Source organism: Polyodon spathula, chromosome 13 (assembly GCF_017654505.1).
Source record: "Polyodon spathula isolate WHYD16114869_AA chromosome 13, ASM1765450v1, whole genome shotgun sequence".
NCBI lineage: Eukaryota > Metazoa > Chordata > Actinopteri > Acipenseriformes > Polyodontidae > Polyodon > Polyodon spathula.
This window is the reverse complement of record NC_054546.1, coordinates 14,383,846-14,406,477: the sequence shown is the minus strand read 5'-3', so window position 1 is coordinate 14,406,477 and position 22,632 is coordinate 14,383,846. Positions and strand designations below refer to the sequence as shown.

The window sequence follows — 22,632 nt, the reverse complement described above, 5'->3', positions numbered from 1 at the left end:
TGCTATTTTACACAGTAGCAGGATTTAGGTCTTTTGGAAAACAGGATTTAAGAGGGGGGCAGGCAGGGGTAATTTGGAGTACATAATCAAACTAAAACACATGCTTATTCCTTCATTGCATTTTTGACAATGTTGTCAGTTTAAATAAATAAATAAAACATAGGCACAGTGCCTACCTTGAGTGGGTGGAGTTTAGGGGAGGACTAAATACCATCCTGTTACAAGTTAAATAAGTAATCAAAAATGTGATGCTTTTATGTCTTACGTTATTACCATTAACTTTACAGTTATTACATTATTAACCACTTTCTAAACTGCAATGTATTAAAAATATAGGTCAGATGTAAGGAATTGGTGACTTTTACTACAATAGTGCAATGACACTGGAAATCAATGCTGTAGTTTGAGGTAAACAATTACAATGAATTTTCTACAGGATGGTTTTCTTAATAACCTAGCCAACATAATCAAGCTTCATTAAAGCTTTGTGTTTATTACAGTAACTGGGTATTACATAGGGCTATAAAGTATTGTTTCTGCAATACAGATTCTATGAACGAAAGGTGAACACTGCATGCAAAAACACGGCTTTCACTGGGGAACAATTGTGCTGCGAGTGCTGCCACAGAATGTCTGTCTGTTCTCTTTGTGACCATCATCTGTTTGCCCAGTGGACTCCCTACAGTGAAAAACAACATCTATAGGAATTGCAAGTCCTTGATGGATGCTTTGTAGGGTCAGTAATTAAGTCAGTCTGTCAACTGGTCAAGTAAGTTTTGACTCATCGTGTTCTGACCTCTAACAGGGGTGCAATTGTACATTAGTTGGGCAGTAGCATTAGCATCAGCAAAAAAAAAAGTGAAATTAGTCAAGCTTAATATACAACAAAACAGGGTTTATGTACATTTATTTATTTTGCAAAGAAGGAGCTGATTAATGATTTAACAGATTACATTTACAAGACGTTCTTAAAGATTTTTATTTAAAGAACATAAACCACACAAAAATACATCTTTATCTGTGCTACATTTACAGATGGAAAAAAAAAAAGATTATTCATAAGGCACTGACTTATTACTAACCTTCATTTGAAGAAGCTATTGATTTGAAAGTGTTGTGCATAATACAAAATGCTGTTTAGACAATATTTTACAATAAACTTGTCATATATTCCCTTTATCTAGTGCAAGAAAGTGAGTCATTTCCAGTGTTTCCTTTTGTGCAGTTCCATTGTTTTGAAACAACAACCTCCATTTACTAGAGATCCTTCACTTTGGTGCTTACTTCAAACTACAAATATTGCTTACCCATGTCACAAAGCCATGTCTACGTTTTAGTTCCTATGACCTCTCCCATAAGTGAAAAGCTTAATTAATTCTACTAAGAGAACCCCATATTCCGATTTGTAAGGATTTTGTGAATGAAAGCCTGTGATTTTCCACTATCTCCTATGGGAATTCTGCCACTAAAAAATTATGGTTTATTTTATTTATTTTGTTTTTGCAAAAATCAATGTATGAATTCACACACAGTATATATTCCCCAATTCAGTACTTGTAAGCTTATAAGTTTAAAAAAATGAGAATAACTGGGATACCATTTCTGATATCTTTTCCAAGGTTTTTCACCGTACCAATGTAGCTTCTTTTAAATTAGATTTGCACTTGAATGCTACATTGCTCCTTCATTATAAGGATACTCTTTAAACTGTGGAACTGGTTATAATGAGTGTGCTCGTGGCTTCTATTGGACCCGTGATGCCGTTACACTTGCATTCTCTTTTTAAGGCAGAACACAAACAGCACCATCTCTTAACTATGGCTCCCGACAACACTGACTGCACTGCATTTGTTGGTACAATATTTTAGTTTTAAATAAAAAACAAGTTCCAGTTTTAAGTGGCAGAATATTGTACTGAAAAGGCGAGCGCTGTTTTATTTTACCGTTCCCTGGTTTTTGCAATCATTCAGTTATTTTGCTACAAAAGTTCCAATCTTTCTTCCAAAAATGTCGGAACTGCTGAGAAATCTGGTTTGTTTGACTTCTACCTGTTCCTCTCGATACAGAAGAAACACAGATCAAGCAGGGAGACTCCAAGCAAACCCCAAAACAAGGAGCCGCTGTAAACGTTTGCAATCATAAAGGAGGATAAACAAAACAATACACATTGTAATCTAGACCATTTAAAGGAGTGACAACCATGGCATTATAATGCAGTTAACTTGTATTAGCTTTAATGTTGTGCTGAAATTCTTTGTGTTTTTCTTTACCCTTCCTTCTTCCCTGTACTTGATCACTTCTGGTAGAAAAGGTCAATTCCAAGTGTCTGGGAAGGCCTCATTCTGGAAGACCATATATAGTTTGAGTCTGATAACGAAAATTATCCAATACCATGAAGAGAATTGCAAGCTTTCTGAAGCTGTTAGATCTATAAATGCCTAATTACAGTGGTTCTAGGCAACACAACAATTTCAGAACTCTTTCCTGTTGTGCACTTTGTAATGTAGTTTTGAAAGAAGCACATGAGATTGAAAATAATGAACTCAATATTCTTGCCTTTCTTTCAGGTAGTCTGCTACTGTTTCACTTCCTGGGTCATTTCACATCAGCATTGTCTTTGGGATCAAAGCATGTTACTGGCTGCAACTGGTTATTAAAACGACAGGACAAGATATTAAAATGACTATTTCACTGACCAAAGGAAATTATCAAGGAAATGCAAGACTACCTAAACAGATTTTGTTTTTACTTAACCTGGAAAATAGAAGTTTGTTATAACATGTGCTTCTTTCAGAAATGCACATTTGAGAGTTACAGTACACAATGTACAAGTGGTAAGACTTCTTCAAATTGTTTAGTTAGTTAGATAGATTGTTTAGTTAAAAAGGGACTAGTGGGGATGTTGTTAATCTCAATACAATTTCAATCAAAAGGTATTTAATAGCCTTGGTTATCAGTCACTCTTTAATGGAAATGAATGAATATAAAATCCAATTACAATGTCCAAAAACAAACAGATGCTTTTATAAAAAATAAAATCAGCCAACAAGCTCAAACACAGGCTATTAGAAAACGTGGCAATTGAAAGTGCACGTTTTAGTAAAGATTAGGCATTGTAAAGCTAATGCCTACAAAACTAGTCTAAAAAACAAGTGGAAAGTTGTGATTATAGTTTGTTCCCATTAATCATAAAAGTAATGCAGTTAGCTATATTGGACTGTATAACCAGCAATGTAAAACTGAGAAAATGATTAACTATACAAGACAATATGATCCAAGAAATACCATTAATGCATTTCTACTGGCAAATAACCCTACCGCTAAACGTGTGAAAGTGTTTCTTCAACTGTTGTGTGTAACACTTTCTTTTGAAAATGTATTATTTATTTTCTTATGAAAAAACAAAACTTATTCAACATTAACATATAAGCTTATTTTATATACAAAGCTAGTTACAAGAACACACCTTCAGTGGTTAACATCTGATTCGAAATCTTTGTACCTTATTAATAATACCGTACAGATACTTCATAGTCCTTCCTGTAGAAAAGGTATTCTGACAGACAATCAATGACTTCAAATGATTAAAGCAGAATAAAGAAAGGGGCACTTGATTATACTTCATTTACAAAATAACCCCTCATATACCCCTCATGTGTAAAACTGGCACAAAAAAACCCAAACATCTCAATACTTTGAAATTCACAGTATAAGATAAAATACACTTCTTACATTGACAGACAACAATATACATCTTCCTTTCCTGTATTACAACAAGCAAACATTTTTTTTTTTTATATAATAATGTTGTTGATCAAAAATAATAATAAAAATGTATAACTAGAGATAACTACAACATGTAGATTGTACGTAGATGTGTGAATGACTCTTCCAAATAAAACAGTTTTTATCGACGCTGTTGTATTGCGTCTGTAGTGTGTACTGGCTCAAGTGACAGCCTTTAATTTAAACCAGAGGGAGACCAATAGCATAGAGGCAGCAAATTCCAGCAAGAGCAGAAAAATAATACCCAGGGTAAGGCAAGATGCTGAATTGATTCAGCATGCTGCAGTACTGTCAACACGACTGACCTACAGTATGTGTTTAGCACCAACTCTACATTTATGGTGAACCATCCTTTTTATCCCTCCCTATAGCAAAAAAAGTGAAAAGTCAAGAAAACAGGAGCCAGAGGCCCAAATAAAAGAAAAAAAATAAGACTAATACAGAGAATTCAAATCTTTACAAACCTTTATATAACAAGTGTCTGTTGAGAGTTCCAATGCTGAATCATTTTTCTGGTATTCAACACAACAGAGCAAATATTCATGGGAGTGCTGTGTCTATCTCCCTCATGAAGCCATTCTCATTTGTGGAATAACTACAGTACTCCACAAACATTCGTAGGCCAAAGCTGTCTATTTTCAGAATGGACTTGGGGAAAGAGAGAGGTTATATGTGAATACACTTGAAACCAGCAAAGGCTGCTGGTCCAGGAACTAACACAGCCAGCCTCATACTAGAAGGTTTGATTTGAAAAGATGAAGGGGGAAAAAGGAGCAAAACTGTCAATTAATACCTCATGTTAAAAATATTACATTTAAAATAATGAAAATTAAAAATGAGACTGCAAAGAAAACAGGAATGTTTACAGAAATGCGTTTAAATCTAAAACTAAAAGGAGGAAAAGAATCAAGAAAGAAAATACATTAAATTAAAAAAAGAAATTATGTAAAATTATTCAGAATAAAATAAATAATAAAAAACAGTTTAGTGGGCTGCTGCCGAGTTATGTTGTACCCATAATATTTTTTGTGAGCAATTACCTATTTATAAGGACTTATCAGCTATGAAAACAAAAAAAGAACTTCATCTGCTTACATTTGGTCACAATCTAGAAAGATTAAGCATTACCAGAGCTAACAAAACAAACTTTTATATGGAAATCAGAGAAATACATTTCCACAGGCCATGAATCTAGGATTTGTAAAGTGCAGAAGGGGCTTTTAAACTTCACCTAGCAATACACTAGGCACTTTTTATAAATAATATCTGCGGATACTTCTCTACCCATTCTGATATTTCCTCTTTTGATCCCACAGTGCATTGGATTGTGTTCTCTCATACAAATTTGAATACTCAGAATCTTCTCTGATCTACATATAAGAACATAGTACCACATTTGGCATTACAAAAACATCAATTAGCTGGTGCTTTTTTGTTTTTGGCACAAGCACTTTTACATGAGGCAGGCTTTGGTCCACGATGCCCAAACTCTCTGTGCGGATGGATCTGTGCAGTGACAGCTGTCCACAGGATTAAGATGCACTTCAGTCGACATCAATTTTGCAAGACTGGTCCTACTCGATAGGAAAACCAAAGTTCACTACCATCTGCCGCTGACGCTGGCAATGTCTGAGGGAAACTGACGAGGCAGCCGCCCGCTGACCCCGCCGTCCAGGAACGAAGAGCGGATGCTTGGAGGCTCGAAAAGTTTTCTTCTGTTTTTGTTCAGTTCTGAAGACAAAAAAAATAGTAAAAGAGAATTATTCAGATCTCTTTTGCTTGTTACATGTTACTCCTACAAGACTGCCACATACATAACAGCGAGACTAGTTGTTGAAACACCTGTGAAAAGTAGCACACACTTTTGTAATAAGTTAAGCACCTGAAACAAAAAGTACAGTATACTGTACCTGATCCTTTAATATTGATAGCAGATTTTAATCTAGCAACACGGTTATTAATCATACCACATAGTAGCAAGATCTGTGCCCTATCATTTCCATTAACTTCCTAGAAATTATCTAGTTTATATACAGATTTTATTTGAACAACAACAACAAGAACAACAACAAATATGTATGTTTTAAAGGAGGCCTTATCCAAACATCAGACATCCAAATTACAAAGACAACAAAGGTCTGCAACAGGAGGAAGTGCAACCTCAATTTGATTATTTTGGCATTCGGAATAAAATGTGTCTGCTTGTCTCCTACAGCTGTGTTGGCAAGATTTTTGTTCACTGTACTGTAACTGGTTCCTTGGCAGTGAGGACCTGAAGTGATGTCGTCTCAGTCAGAAACTATTGGCAATCATTTTTTTTTGCCAATAAGTAGCTTACATTTATTGAATAACATTTCAATATTATTATTGGACAGGATTTAAATGTTATTTTTTTTTTTTTAAATCATCTATCTACTTTATCTATACAACAGATTTAAAGAAGGCCTGGGGGTGGGGATTTTATTGGCCACTATTCTTCACCATACTTACCAAGATATTTAGTATCTCAGCTGCACAAATATTGACTGGTACAAAAAAGGACTGAGCATATTACACCTGTTTTGGAAAATTTGCACTGGCTGCCTGTCAAGTTTCGTATTACATTCAAGATCTTACTTTTGACTTATAAGGCTGTTTGGGGAATAGGGCCTACATACTGATCTGATTTGCTGCATCCCTAGATCCCTAGACGTCAATGACGCTTTTCAAGATTTAAGTTGCTGACCATCGCCTTGTTTTTGTGGGTCACTCTAGGAGGTCAAAGTTTTTCTACTTGTGCTCCCTCCCCCTGGAATTCCCTGCCTCCAGTGGTCAGAAACTGACACTCTGGAGGAACTTAAGCCTTTATTAAAAACATATGTTGTTTTTTTTTTTCCCCCCAAGCTTCTGGAAAATAGACATTTTATATTTTAATTGTTAGTATTTTATTTGTTGTAATTTAATGTTTTAAGTTTTGCTTGTTTTGTAAGGCGCTTTGGGAGGAGTTGTCATGAAAGGCGCTATATCCGAATAAACTGATGTTTCTGTGAATTTATATGAACAATAAATATATTGTTTATTTATTTATTTTTTCTGCCAACTTCCCAACATTTCGGTACGTTTAACATACCTTTCTCAATTGGTCAACAGAAAGTGTGTTTGAAAACAAACATTGAAGGTTATCGGCCCTTGATGCCATGATAACCACATATTTATTTCTCTTTAAATCTAATGTCTTTGTGATGTCATTCATCACGTAGCTAATGAGTAACGATATACTGTTCCTTTTAGTTAAACCTTCAGGCATCATGGTATCTAGTCTACTTATCCATTTATTTTGTTTTATTCTTCTATACTGTACATTATCTAATTACATTTTTTTTTTAAAACCACAAACTTTAGATTATCCGTGGTGTATCTGTTCCTTGTAGAGTGCTGAATTATTGGTTAATTTTCTTTTTTTATTTCTTATACTTGGTAAGTGCTTCTGTATTCTTTTATATAATAATGTACCTGTCTCTCCTACATATTTTATTATTACATTTTATACAAACTATACCATTTATACAAGGTTGCTATCCTTACATGACTACATGATTTTTTAAGACTGAATATTTATTTTCTTAATTTGCAATTTCACTTTTATCTTTACCAATACATTTGCACAGTTTCCATGTGCTTTTACAGGTTGCAAAGTCCCTTAATGTATCTATGATCCCTTTGTTTACTGTGGACTAAAAAGTCAGCTAAATTTGCATCCCTTCTAAAAGCTACGATCAGTGCAACCAGCAATGGTTGTGCACAGGGTACATACAACACAGTGTACGAAAACTGGTAGGATCTACAATCTCTGAACTAATCTTTTTCGTTCAATAATAAACCAGTGTTGTTGAGGAGATTGATAATGGTGGATATGTGATGGGCAGATACTCGACAGATTACTGTACTTGCAAAAAGCATTACCCACAACATTCCTGTCTTTACCACACTTTGTTTGAGTATTCTGGACTATTACAAAATTGAAAGGATTTTTAAATTTGGTTAAGTCCAGTAAAAATGCACATCATTAAAAACAGAGTTTCATAATGGTTACCTTAACTTTTTTTTAATTTTTTTTTTTCAAATGTATTTATATTGCATTCTGATAATCAACACTGTTTGAAATCTCAGCGATTGTCTGTTGTGCACTTGAAAACAATGCATGTTTAAAACAACTTGAACTGTTGAAACCAGGGTTGAGAAACACCAGTTTACACAATTGGAGACCAAGCAAAATACCCAATGCTGCCCCCTGTTAACTACACAGGTTAATGCACAGTAAAACACTCTACACATATTCCAACAGAAGTTTTGACAAAAGGAATCTAAAAATACTTGATCTGAATTAAACAAGATTTCCGACATTTAATCATAATGTAATGAAACATCTACCGTCATCCACACCTGAGATTGCAAGCAGCATTTTCCTTCTAGCACCAAATGTAGTAATGCCAAGCTCCTTGAAATCTTGATCTGTCAGCGTTAGGAATGTCTGGAGATCAATCTACACATTCAAACACAAAAGTATAAGTTACATTTAGGGAATGAGCACCTGTCTATAAAACAATGCGATCCAAAAGTTTGACTCCCACATGGTGTGCATGTAAAACACATATGCAGGTAACTTCTTATCCTTCTTTGTTCTGCAGATACAGTTAAAAATGTATGGTGCTGTTAGTAAAATCTAACTGGGTAGATAGGTCCTAATAAAGTGGCCAGTAACTGTATGTAGGCACTGTATTGACAGATGCAATGCAAAGGGGTTTCTTCACAACAGGAGAAATTGTTCTCTATTTCTTTGTAAAAATGTAAATCTGCTATGTTCAGTATGGATGGACACTGAATAACCTTATGTGGACTAAATGTAGTATCCTTTATGACAAATCGATGATGCCCCAATTTAATGTTTGAAATGAAGGCATGACAGACAGACAGACCTCTTGCTGTTGAAATACGTCTGTGTATTTCCCCAGCCCCAGCTTGCTGAAGAGCTCAGGCAGATCTGATCCCTTGAAAGAACCGTTCAGGTTGCAGCCGTTGCCGCCAGTCATTGAGGAGATGCAGTCCATGTAGTTACTGCAGCTTAGATAGTGTTCTGCTGCAAAGCAAACAGGGTTTCAAGAGTTTGGTGACATCTACACATTTTAAGGATTGCTAACCAACACTTTTAAGAACATAAGAACATAAGAACATAAGAAAGTTTACAAACGAGAGGAGGCCATTCGGCCCATCTTGCTCGTTTGGTTGTTAGTAGCTTATTGATCCCAAAATCTCATCAAGCAGCTTCTTGAAGGATCCCAGGGTGTCAGCTTCAACAACATTACTGGGGAGTTGATTCCAGACCCTCACAATTCTCTGTGTAAAAAAGTGTCTCCTATTTTCTGTTCTGAATGCCCCTTTTTCTAAACTCCATTTGTGACCCCTGGTCCTTGTTTCTTTTTTCAGGCTGAAAAAGTCCCTTGCGTCGACACTGTCAATACCTTTTAGAATTTTGAATGCTTGAATTAGGTCGCCACGTAGTCTTCTTTGTTCAAGACTGAACAGATTCAATTCTTTTAGCCTGTCTGCATATGACATGCCTTTTAAGCCCGGAATAATTCAGGAATAATTCAGGTCGATTGAATCTTTATTAATCAATGTTACACAACCACATTTAATAGTGATGAGCTTTATTTATTTATTTATTTATTGTTTTTATCTAGGATGTGCAAATATTTCAAACGAACTATTGAATCCTGGTACCACGGATTATAGACAGACCACTGATGTGAGTAAAGAGTATAACGCACGAAGCCCTGATCTAAAAAGTATCTGCCTATTCCATATTGAAGTATAAAATTTAAACAAATAACCAAAATACCTTCAACAGAAGGGGGCCTGTGATAATATTGTAAGCACTAATAAGAGGAGAGAAAACGGATTGCAGAAGCTTGATTAATACCAATAGGATTAACAGTCATAAAGTTAAAAAAAAAAAAAAAAAAAAAAAAAAAAAAAAAAAAAAATCCAGGAGACCAGAGTAAATCACTTTGGCTATTAGCTGTCAGGGCAAAAGTGTCTATTCTATACGTGGAGTAGTACCACATACAGTTTTAACTATTACTTTTGAAAATATCATCTTAATGTGAGTTTCCTTATAAAGTAATTATCCCGATTCCTAGTCCGGCTCTAAGCAGTATGAGGAGCATGTCTATTTAACCTGAAGAGTGATGCAAGGCAAGCTTCTGTACACAGCTTCAACCGGCTTTAGAAAATAAACAAAACCAGACCATCAGAAAGTCTGCATTCCAAAAGGGTATCTAATGTGATCAGTAATGAGGTATATCTTCGGGTAAAACTGAACAAAACTGTGGTTCACTGCAGCTGCTAGTGTTAAAACACAAAACTACAACACAGACTTTTGTTTTGTTTAACAAGTGACCTGGAATCCAAATCAAGGAAGCTGCTTTAAATACAGCCCCAGGCTTACACTTGGTGGTAATATATATGTTTTCCCCACACTGGCTAGTTCAGTTAAAGTCTATCTTGTGTTAACTGATTTGGAATGGTTGCAAGTTCCTTACAGTGTAAGGTTTGTAATAAGCACTATTGAACTAGGTCAATGCTGGTTTAGAGCCCGACTTTCATTTTAGTGCAGGCCTGAATGCTTACTTGATTTTTTTATTTTTTTTTTAAATTGCGGTTAGTGTCCTTCAGAATAGATATGGGCCACACAGTTGCCAACTCTAAACACTGTTTCATATTCTGTGTATATGTTCAGCCTTCCAAATCCCCCCAAAGCCCTACATGAATCATCCCTTTATCTAAGCAGCCTAGTACAATAGAGCTAAACATGAAAAAGACAGGTTCAATGTAACAATTACTCAATGGAAAACTCTACAATGATTTCTCAATGTTTTTATTTTTTTTTTTTTTTTTTAGACTTGTAGTCAAAATGTTTGTTGAAGACTGGAACTAATTTTTTTTAGCATGGTTACCTATCTTGTGTGTGTTTTTTTTTTTGGATGCGACATAATAACCAATAACAAGCGTGTGCAATATTTAATTACATTTAATAACAAAAAGTTACATGAAATAGAGGTCTACAACTATTTATTTCAGCAACTTGTTTTGCAAAACTCCAAAAATGCTAATTTCTGGAAATTATAAATTTCCATTGGGGTATGTAAACTTTTGCATACAACTGTATATTGAAACATGTGTTACAGAGGACTCGCTTCATTTTCACAGTTTCTAAGCAAATCTAGCTTTGAGCTCTGTCCTCTGAAAGGAGGCAATGTTAAAAGTAAAATAAGGAGTGGTTTTCGCTTACAGTGAGTACTTACATGTTGGCAAAAGAGGGCTGCCCTCTCTGCAGCTCTGTTGCGCCACAGAGCCGCCTTATCAGCCAGCGGGCTTCCCTGCAGCACTATTGAACAGGTCAGTGCTGGTTTAGAGCCCAAATTTAATTTCGTGCAGTCCTGAATGCTTACTTGATTTGTTTTGTTTTCTTTTAGGGCTGCCAATGGCTGATGGGAATTCGGAGTGAGCCAAGGTGCCGTTCCCGTTCCTCTCCCTCCAGTTATCAGAATCACTGCCGCTCCCCAAACCCTCCTGATTGTCCGACCGCGAGAGAGACAGGGGGGAAACCTGCAGGAACCAATACACACAGTTCGATCGTAAACATAGAATTTCATATATTGTCATATGCGTGCAGAGCAGCACGGTGAATCAGTTTGAAGCCATGTTTCTAATTGAATAATAATAATTCTCCACAGCGGGCATCAACTACTGAATCAGGGCGATCCAACAATTTACACACTTAAGAAAGCCAAGGCCTATACTATGGTATTGACAATACCCAGGAGTATACTTTTGAATAAATCTATTTAACTTTCTTTAAATTTGTACAGTTTATTTTTTTTTGTTCATGGATCTAAGGTTTCTTTGCAGTCAGAGTTCTATCATATCTGCTAATGGGAAAGATGCTTTGGAAGTTCACCTCGTAAGTGGTTGACATGGTGGGCTTGTAGGGCACATGGTTAGCTCTTCTGAGTTCCTTGATGGTTTCTGCCGGCATTGACTTGGAGAATCCCAGCCCACTCCAGGTGTTTGTGGGCGTTCGCACTTCTGTTACCACAGGTTTCTTCAGCATTGCTGAAAAACACAAACCACACTTATCAACCAGAGGATGACACACAAGGTTTCCTGTCAGGAAATAAACTCTATCCACAGAGGTGGTTATTTTAGGTGTGCTGTCAACCTAGAAAATATTAGATTATCATGGATCCCAATGGCACAGAGGAAGGGCCAAACATTAGCTTTAAAGTTGAATGAGACATCTCAAATATTCTATAAATTAAATAAAGAAATCTTGAAATCCTATCACATGCACATAAACAAATACAGCTATATAAAAAGATCAGGTAGCACAAGATTAATAATAATAATCATGGTCTATGGAAGCAACTATACGTTTATTGGTAGTACTCAATGTCTTTTCATTGTTTACTTCCTGCAAGAGCGTTAAACTTACAATGCATGAAACTTTGCAGGCAGCAGCAACTGACCATAGGGATAATAGCATGGTCGACATCAGGCTTGAGTCATGGGGGCCCAGTCATAGCAAAAAATCAACAGCAGATTGATCTGGATGCTATGAAACATCTGCAAATGATTCTATCATTTGCAACAAAGTCCGTAAACAGCAACTATACAGATGATATGGAAAGGTCCCAACCATACCCTCCTCTTCCCCATGGTCTACTGTTACTACATGCAGAGGTATATTAAATCCACAGTATGGTGAATACTCATCCTCTGCATATCAGCGAACTTGTCGAGTAATTTAAAAGGACTGTAGAACTAAAATATCTCGAAACAAACTGCTGTATAGGGTTTTTCAAACCAAGACCATGCTGCCAACAGGAAAAAAAAAAAAAAAAGAATTGGAACAAAGTCTCTTTGAGATGGACAAATAGTGCAGTGCGATATATCTCCACATACCTTTGGTTGCTAACAGCTTCTTTTGTTCATAGTCAAATGCCTGAAAAAAGAATCAATAAAGGCAGGCGTCTTTATTAGGGCCCTGACTAAATGCCAGTGCAGCATGCTGCTTTCTGTTTATTTATAATATATTATTTCTCTGAACACAATGGATATGCTTAGCAGAGTCCATGGGCCTGCCTGGACAGAAACTAAGCACTGTTCAATAATGTGACAACAGCCAAATGGAGGGCCGGATTTAAATTACAGCAGTCTTCAACACCACCTAATTAGGTTAAAACAGAAAGATGGGCAGACATGCAGCAAGTATAAATCGATAACTAAAGGTTCAAAATAAATTCTGGTTGAATAACCCTTTACTAATTTATTTATACCACTCCACTTTCACATTGTGTTTATTAAAAGCCTCAGACTTCTCTTTCCATCCTATTTCACACCTTTATCAAATGTAGCAATTTAGGTTAAACCAACACAAGGCTTTGAAACACTTGGAGTACTGTACAAAGGAGTCGTTATTCAAATTTTGTTCATTTTGTTTAATGTTTGTGTGTACGGTATATATACATATATACATATATAAAATAAGTAAAATAAGGAGTGGTTTTCGCTTACAGTGAGTACCTGCATGTTGGCAAAAGAGGGCGGCGCCAGACGAATTCTCTCAGAATTCTGCTGGGCTGCCCTCTCTGCAGCTCTCTCGCTCCCTGGAGCCTTCTTATCAGCCAGTGGGCTTTCCGAAGCACTGGAATCCGAATCTGAAAGCAAGTGGTCCGATGTACTGAAAGAACAATTCAGGTATTAGACAACAAGAACAGAATAGTAGGCTAGAACTATCTCTGCCATTCAGTTTTGGTTTTGTTCATTGGGCACAAGGCCAGATATGATCCGAGGCCTCCATAGGACAAGCGAGTTCAGGAGAGTAGTCCCTGCTCAACATACCTAACACTCATAGATCAAATCATTTTTTTGAGCCTCAGGATAGCCCAGTTGCGATTTAACATCTAGTTCCAGTTAGGTTAGGCCTTTAACCAAGTTTACGCTTGTCTTTGTCAGTAGAATCACTTCAGAAATGAAAAATTGTGCTCTTTGAGTTGACCTGTACAGTTATCTTCAAATCAGTAAACAGTTGAAAGGCAAAAGGCGCTTTGGCCCGAGGAACTGAGTTGCAATCCAGCCTAATTGAGAGTGACCTAGTTCAGATATTTTAATTGAATGCTCTTTGAAGAGTGGCTAGTGTCCTCTACACAGATTATAATCCACAGGAAAGCACACCAGAACCAGGCTGAATGGTAACCCTGAAACAGGCAAGGGTTCCCACTGTAGCAATGCAACCTCAATCCTGACCATTGTACAGTGGTTTTATGAGATGGACTGAGACCACTGAAGCGCCTTTCACTTGTGACAGGAACGGATTGAACACAGGCCTCAATAAGTGAAAGGCACCAGCTAACCACACCAACTCCATGCTTTGTTTTTTTTGGTTGTGTTCCAGCGCTGTTATCAAATACATTGAGTAATTCGACTTCTTTAATACACACCCTAAAGACATATCAGCCTGGCTCATTTTATAAACAGCGTTTTCAACAGTAAACAGCAGGACTGTCAATACATACTGCAGGTGTGAATTCTTGGTGCCTTGTAGAAGCTCCACTGCCTGCCTCTTGCCAGCTGACGATTTTGAAGAACCCAGCATCTGTTTCAGCTCATTACTGTTTGCGGAGTGCGATGGACTTCTCGGCATGCCTACTTCTACAAAGGCATCATTCGAAACTGAAAAATAAAGCGGTCACTTTACCTTCCTACACATTGACCATTGACCTGGGGGGAGCACCAGCTAGCGGGGTGAAGCAGTTCAGGCTATTCTCCCCTTGGATCCATGTTCCACTAAACTAGAGCTCAACCCCATTTCGAGTTAAGCTCCAAGGAGCACTGGACTCAAATGGCTCCAAATCCTTACAGTACCTTGCCTGAATTTAGCAGAGTGAATTTCAGTGGTGATTCTATAGTAAGCACATAGCTTGGAATAAAGTTCTGTCTTTAATTAAAATTGGGGAGGAGGGTTACAACACATACAAAACACAGATATCTTTTATAGCCTTCAACTTAAGATGCTCATGTCAATGCTACTCACTTTTTGAATACGACCAAGAATAACTGCCATTTCCTGGTCTCTCCCAATCTAAGCAATAGAACATGGAAACACTTGTGCTACAACCAGGGTTCACAGGTAACTTGTCGAGGTGCAAATTCTGACCCAAATATTGCTCAGGGGAACCAGATTATGTTTTACATTTGACCTAAGACAGATGTGAAGCTACCTAGGCCTTCAGGAGGTAAAGTCTTTGTGACAACAGTATTTAGCAATATTCACTGTGAAAGATGTAGTGTATTTTAGTATTGTTTTCCATATTAAAACCAGGGCTGGTATTTTACCTTCGTCAGGGCTGGATTTGCCAGTTAGTTGCTCTGTGGGACTGTGGCCACTGCTCTCATTTGAAGAGTCTGTGTGATTCCCACCAAGGACTTTATCAGCTAGGCAAGCCCCGGACAACCTTCTGTATACCGAATTGGAATGCTGCAATAAAAAAAAAAAAAAAAAAACTATAGTGAGGTTTCTATTACTGGAAGTTATAGTAACACAACCAGATATTTTTAGGAGGAGACGGTTACCTTGACATGTCCATTGAGAGATGACAGATTCTTGCTGGTTTCTGATAAGCCGTTGACCTGGCTGTCAATTGGGGCCAGTCCGGGGGGAGGAGAGGGTGTGTTCTGTGCATAACCCTGGACACCTGACAGGAAAATATTGGTCAGGGTGGCCTGTGTTGATGGGTGCATCATGAGGGGTGAAGAGAAGCCTAAAATACAAATATAAATGTATAAATAAAACTGGTTCACAATACCAGCAAGGATGTCCATAAATGACATATCCTCTGCCATGACAGAAATTGCATAATTTGAGCCACATCACAGTAAATCACTACAACCTTCATACCTACCTGAGGCTACTCTACATGGACAATCCCACTAATAACCATCCAGTAAAAGACAGGAGTGTTCACACTTTAAGAACAAATCTGTTAAAAGTATTCCCTTCTCAATAAAATTACTGAACTTGAACACCATTTGTGTGTTTATGGAAAAATACTAGAAATAAACATTTGTTACGAATTTATTAAATGTGCCTCTAATGCACTGCTATAAAAAAAAAAAAAACACACCTATATTTGATACATATATTTTTGAATGGTTTAAGCAAAAATTTAACATTTTTACACTTGCCTACTATTTAAAATGTTTAAACTGCTGACACCACTAATACAAACTGCTTTGTGATATACCTGGGGCACTTGTCGGGCTAGCAAGTGAGGTTGCCCAAAGTGTGGGGCTGGGCCTGCCTGAGCTGGAGTGCTGCAGGGGACTGACTGAACTGTTGAGGGCATTCAGGAGCGAGTTGGCAGCAGTACAGTTATTTAACGATGACGACGTGGGGCCCAAGAGGCCTAGGATATGTTAAAAAAAAAACAAAAAACACACGTCAAGAAACCACATGCTGTATATACTGTATTACATTACATCCTATCCTAGGCAATATTCCAAGTTTTTTTTTTAAATCTTTTTATAAAAGGAACAGAGTTTCTTACCTAGGCTGGTGAGACCGAGTCCGGCTGAAGCCAGAATATCCAGGCCCACAGGGCAGATGACAGTGGAAGAGCTGCTTGATTGTATCGTTACCCCACTGCTTTCTAGGCCCAGGAGGCACTTCCTCGCTTCATACATGTTTAAGGCATTCCTTTCCACACTCTTTACAATCACAGACTGAAAAACACAAATTTGAGACGCTTATTCACCACATTATAAAATATATAGACAATTATTATTATTATTAACATCATTATCATTGCCATATAAAATAAGAACACGAAGATCATTTTTTATATGAATTTTACTAGACTGGAGAAATATGTAAAGGACCTCTAATTAGATTTGCATGTCTCCTCGTGCACTCTTTGCTGTGTCAGGCCAACAAGTGAACCAAGTCATACAAGGAGTGCAAGTAACTCAATTATTAAAACAAGTCAGAAAAGACAAAAAGAAAAAACAAATACCAAGGCTGATAAAATTAATTTGAAAAAATATCCCTTTTTATTAATTATTTGAATCCTTTGTGAACTTATGCTAAGTGGTATTTATATACAGAGGTTTACCAAAACAATGTTGTTACCAATGCATGACTGAAGTCACACCCAGCCCAGTGAAACCACAGCTTATACCCTGTGAGCTAATTATGTTATGTCAAGTCAAACTTTGTTTCAACCAAGAAGCAAACATATTTAAAAAAGGGGATTTTAAGGGTGAAATGGAAGCTTTGTTAGTCCGAGAACAGGTATCATCTTTAATATATCATTTATTAGGGGTGTGATTCCTTCAGGGCATGCAGTATACATTACATGTAACCATAGCTAATGGCAACTCCTTGTTATTGAAGACTTGTCAAATCTACTAAGATTGGAAAAATGAAAAAATACAGGTTCATCAATCTGAAGTGATATCTGCACAATTGGTCGAACGCCGCCTGGGTGGTGAGAGCTTAGGTCGGCTAGGGTATCCTTGGCTCACCACGCAACAGTGAGCCCTGTAGACTGGGTTGGCGCCTGCAGGCCTGCCTGTAAGTTGCCCAGAGCTGTGTGGTCCTCCGACGCTGTAGCTCTGGGTTGGTTGCATGGTGGGACTGCAGAGTGAAAAGAAGCGGATGGCTGATGGCACACGTTTCGGAGGACGCGCGTGTCTGTCTTTGTCTCTCCTGAGTCAGTGCAGGGGTTGCAGCAGTGGCCGGGTTGAAAAAAAATAAAAAAAAATGGGCTTTCCAAATTGGGGAGAAAATGAGAAAAAATAATTGCTGATTCTAAATAAAAAAAATTCTAAAGTATTCAAACTCTGAGTAAAAGTGAAGCCCTGTTCAAATTGTCGTCTAGTTCTGTGAATAAATAGCACACAGGTAATGTTTTATATGCACTGACTGCAGATCTACTAGGAATCTAGCCACCAATTACTAACACTTTTCACAACACAAAAGAAAAAAGCAATTAGAGCTTCAGACATCCCAACAAAGTAGCCCACAGAGATAGCTTTGGGCTACTAGGTCCAATGTAAACATATACAGTGGATTCACAAGCCTTTATTCATTATTTTCATTGTTGTGTAGATTACAGTTCATGGAGATTCAAATGTCTCTTGACTTGACCCATAAAGATGGCCGGCAATAATAGCAGAAACTAGTGAAGATGAAGATATGGTTGGCATCTTCAGCCCTAGTGTGCACAAGGTTTTTTTCTGGTGAGGGAACAAATATGGTCCTTTACCACAGCAACTCCTCACAACAGCTCAGGAGAGATCAGTGGGTGCCCTCCAATCCCACCGCTAAGCCAATCGTGATACACCCAGTGAGCTGCGTGAACATCCCCTGACCATATCATTCATTCTGCATACCACACAGGGACTCAGGAGCTACTCAGGGACCAGGGACGATGTAGTGAATTTGCCATGGGAACGTACACCGTGAAAATGAGTCTCTTTCCCAGAACTAGAATAGTTCATACTGTGCCTATGCAGATATATGTTTATATATTTACATTGTGGTATACCTTGCTTGGCTGTTTGGGCTTTGGTTTGATGCTGATGAAGACATCTAACTGCTCCATCAGCTGGGTAATACAGGGTGGTTCCACTTCAATGCCTTCTTTGATATCAAACATCAACACAAGAGGAAGGCAACCCTGAAACAAGAACACATTCTTACATTTCACAAAACACTGCTGTCGCTACAGGTGAATAATTCATGATTTTTCGCTCAATAATTTTAACGATCTGGGGGGTTGACTGATATGATTTCAGTGCGCCTTTGTTCGCTTATTATTTTTTAAATCTACATTGCATCATATAAAAAAAGGCACAGACTCCTCACAAAGATATGAACTCCTAGATAAAAACAAGAAAGTAAAACCCTTTTTACACGCTAAAGGATTCTTAAAAGCTTTTCTAGAGTATGCACTATTCAGTGAGATTTGAAAAGCCAGTACTGTAGCAGCTGCCAAAATTAAAGACCCACAAGAATGCATTTGCATTATGACTAGACAGTATTTCAGAGTTTCTTTTCAAATGCCATTTAACTGAAGGTACTATACTGATAACACACCTGCAGCAAACTCATTCTCAGATCCCCTGTAGCAATGAGCAGAATACAAATTACTTCAAACATTTTTTAAAGTAGTATTTAGACCCGATATCCAACAAAATATTTTTTTGTGTAGATAAAGTAGTAAAAATGCACATTTGCATTTTTAATTTGCATTTTTAAAAAATATAATTTAATAATCCATACATGGTTTAGCAATTCCAGTCTTTTAAAGAATAATGTATTAAACAAATCATGCCTACAAAAAACATTTATTCAAAGACTTAATAGCAAGTACAAGTCACAAATGGACAATGTTTGCTGGAATGAACTCAACTATGTATTATGAAACTATGTTAACAATATTGCTTCCTTTGTTACATATTTCAGAAGAAATTGTCAAGATAAAATTACAAAGACAGCAAGAGTTTTGTTGACTTAAACAGCAACTGCTGCTTCAAGAAATGTTTCGACAAGAAGATATTAATAAAGAATGTGAAATGTTTTCCAAATAATTACTAGTTTCTTCTAGTATTCCTACTATTTAATATTTTTGCTTCTAACAATACATTTATAGTTCTTGATAATTTCAGAGCACGTTTGATAGGAATGTTGACTTGTTTATCCTTACCATGAGATACTGCCTGGCCAAGCAGACAGAGTCGATGGTTCCCTGGAGGTAGACGGTGGATTTCTTCTGTGGGTTGCTGGGGTCGGGGAAGTGGATCTGGGCGCCTGTTCTCTGCATGATGTGTTTGATATTGCTGCCATTGCGGCCCATCATGAAGAGATGATGTTGCGGTGCTATATCGAGCTGGGTGCTCACAGAGATGGCATTGGCCATGCTGCCAGCCAGGTGATCCAACAGCAAAGCAGTCCCTCTCTAAATTACACACACACAAAAAAGTGAGGAGCAGTTTTTGTACATAAACCAAAAAAAAAAAAAAACCCTTTGTAAATGTCACTCTCCACTTATCATCAAAATTAAGTGTCCCGGCATAATGGGAGTCAATCGTGCTGTATACAAAATTAAAAAAGCTCCTGATAATATCGCCTAGGTTACTTAGACACTCTGATTCACATCAATCAAAGGAAATGTGATGTAAAAAATGAAATTTAGCTAGGAAAGCGTTTCACCTTTTATGGAACTACCATAACGAATATTTGCAGAAATCTACAAACAGAATCATCTTTTAATATTTATCACATCTCATGATGCTAATTAACACACTCAGGACTGAAGCGGTTTGAAGATACCGCTCACATTAAACAAGGAATGCAATGGGTGAGCAAAATTGCACAAGCGAGCGTACGAAGGATTCAATGCATGAGGATACATACAAGTTCATTTTTGGAACAATCCCCTGCGGTAGTCCCAATTAAAGGTGTAACAACTTTCATAGTAAAGAGTTCACTGTTGGCCATGGCTTGTTGGAAAAGTTCCCATTTTACAAACTCTTGTCTTTCAGTCATTCAACTGATTTCCACCCCACTTCATATCATTTCAGGACACTGCAATTTGTATCTTTACAGCATTTAATTTATTAAAGTCGTGCGTTTATCGATATCACATGCATTGAAGCACATATTGTCCAGTATATCTCTAAATTAAAAATAATACTGAATCCAATGATGTATAATCCTACATTTTTCTACTTCATTATCCATATTAAACTTCTCTTATAACATAGTTAGTGTGATTACATACACAGAGAGGGCCAGGGACAGCTACATCCCTCCCTACCCCAGGCTTCTTACCACTGGTGAGAACTTGGAGATAAAAGGTGTATGTGTATATGTGGTTTGCAGTCATTTTAATGGAATATAATCACTGCCAACTGTAGTGATAATGGATTGCTGCACGATTGTTAAATAAAAAATTCAAAACGTTTTAGCAATGACAGATGTTTTGAGGTAGTCATTTTTGTTTGTACGTAAATATACTCTCACCATGCCATTCTGTTGCTAAATGTGTAATTATAGCCATGCAGTTATACTACAGCCCCAGATGAAACTTGCATCACGGTGAATTAGACACAACTTATGCTCCATGGTTCAGTTCAAACACAGCACATCTTGATTACCTTACTAAAGTGATGATACACATTCCCTTGGTAACCAGCTGCTTCTACTGTACCTAATTATTCCACATATAGCCGACCCAAGTATGAGATCATGTTCACATTAAAATCCTCCAAATATGAAGTCAGTACCTTGACAGCCGTGGTGTTGTTCTGGGACCCCCTGACAATGCCAGTAGCACCATACATTCTGGAGCGCTGCTTGAAGGACACTGAAATGTTATAGGTCTGGGATATGTGCTGCACTGCTGGGGAGTTGGGGTCCGGGTTGGGCTGGATAATCGCAGGCAGTTCAAACATCAGTACCAAGGGAAGAAGTTCCTGCAGATATTCAGGATAAAAAGATTACATTCAAAAAGCAACAAAAAACATTGGTAATGCTTTATTTTGAAGGGCATAAATAAGTATGTATGTAACTAATATACAATTAACTTTGTATACCTTTTTTTTTTTTTTTTTTTTTTTTTTACTGGAGCAGGAAACTACCAAGTCTCAAAAATACACACACACACACACAACATACATCTGAAATATGAGCTCAATTGGCAGTCTAGTCTAATGATAGATACACACATGTATGGCATGTCTATTGACTGGTTATTAACATGTAACTAAACTTCAACATATGGTTAATTGCACAGTAATTAAACACTTATTTATGCCACTCAAAATAAAACGTCACCAAACCCTCTTACGAATCTTTTGTTATCGGCTTGGTCATGAAGTGGGGATAAATATGGGGCATACATGCCAAATAATTAAGCGTTCAGAAAGACTTTTGTTCTAAATGAAGTGAAAGTTTGATTAGTCTACTGTTCTTTTCAGTAGGGAAAGCTATTTTTATCAAGTCACAGATTCTTATTACCAGGTGACACAGGCCTCAGAAGGGAAAAAAATATAGCATGTGGCACAAATAACAGTAACCAGAAAAATGTAACTATGATCAGTCCCTTATGTCCCAAATTCCACATACACTGTAATGTGGGAAAGACGGGTTTGCAATAAATTTAAATGGGAACATGAGTAACCGTGGTGTCATAAAACACTTCTCTTAATTCTACATTTGAAGCAGTAGTGGGTTCCTCAGGTTTGGGTTAAGTGGCTGGGTCTATGCACCATGGCAGCTGTTTATTTAGTAATTTCTTCAGTTATTAAAAAGTGTTAAATGCCAAATCAGTAGAAAATAGAATAAAAACAAATTAATATTCCCAGCCTAACCACTAATATGCACAGTTCAAGTTTAGTTTGGGATTACCATTCCCACATTTGTTTTTTAAACATCTGCAGATCCCACAAACTATCATAATATAAAAAGTGACTTTTTATTTATTTATTTTTTTTTACGTACCAGTACAGTTTATTTAAACCAGATAATGAATGCCTAGCTCTTAAGCTTGCCTACTTTGAAAGCGCCTTTAGAGTTATACCAATTATAAACCCCCCGTAAAACATTGCTAATAACACAAGTTGGCCATATATGTTCATCTAATTAGAGATTTAAAGTAATTAATAAAGTTTGGGACTCCAGATGGTGGCCTTAATATTGAGGGTGACCCTGCTGTCAATGGGAGCCAATCAGGACTGTAA

The 22,632-nt window shown here is 37.1% G+C and overlaps 1 protein-coding gene across 5 annotated transcripts in view; it reads right to left on the bottom strand.

Moving 5' to 3' along the window:
* Positions 1-880: 880 nt before the first annotated feature.
* The window catches only part of LOC121325668 (protein bicaudal C homolog 1-like), a 93,992-nt gene continuing 72,240 nt past the window's right edge, over positions 881-22,632 (bottom strand). Inside the window, exons 7-21 of one of the 5 annotated variants that reach the window (XM_041268515.1) lie at positions 21,178-21,366; positions 19,596-19,847; positions 18,435-18,566; positions 16,434-16,608; positions 16,131-16,292; positions 15,460-15,647; positions 15,223-15,364; positions 14,403-14,559; positions 13,402-13,567; positions 12,790-12,829; positions 11,786-11,940; positions 11,277-11,433; positions 8,742-8,899; positions 8,209-8,308; positions 881-5,517 (exon numbers count right to left, since the gene is read on the bottom strand). In XM_041268515.1, the coding sequence (XP_041124449.1) occupies positions 5,387-5,517; positions 8,209-8,308; positions 8,742-8,899; positions 11,277-11,433; positions 11,786-11,940; positions 12,790-12,829; positions 13,402-13,567; positions 14,403-14,559; positions 15,223-15,364; positions 15,460-15,647; positions 16,131-16,292; positions 16,434-16,608; positions 18,435-18,566; positions 19,596-19,847; positions 21,178-21,366 (2,304 nt within the window). In that variant the 3' untranslated portion in view covers positions 881-5,386. Of the gene's footprint in view, positions 5,518-8,208; positions 8,309-8,741; positions 8,903-11,276; positions 11,434-11,785; positions 11,941-12,789; positions 12,830-13,401; positions 13,568-14,402; positions 14,560-15,222; positions 15,365-15,459; positions 15,648-16,130; positions 16,293-16,433; positions 16,609-18,434; positions 18,567-19,595; positions 19,848-21,177; positions 21,367-22,632 lie in introns of all 5 variants that reach the window. The other 4 variants (XM_041268516.1, XM_041268517.1, XM_041268518.1 and 1 more) reach the window with 4 other exon arrangements.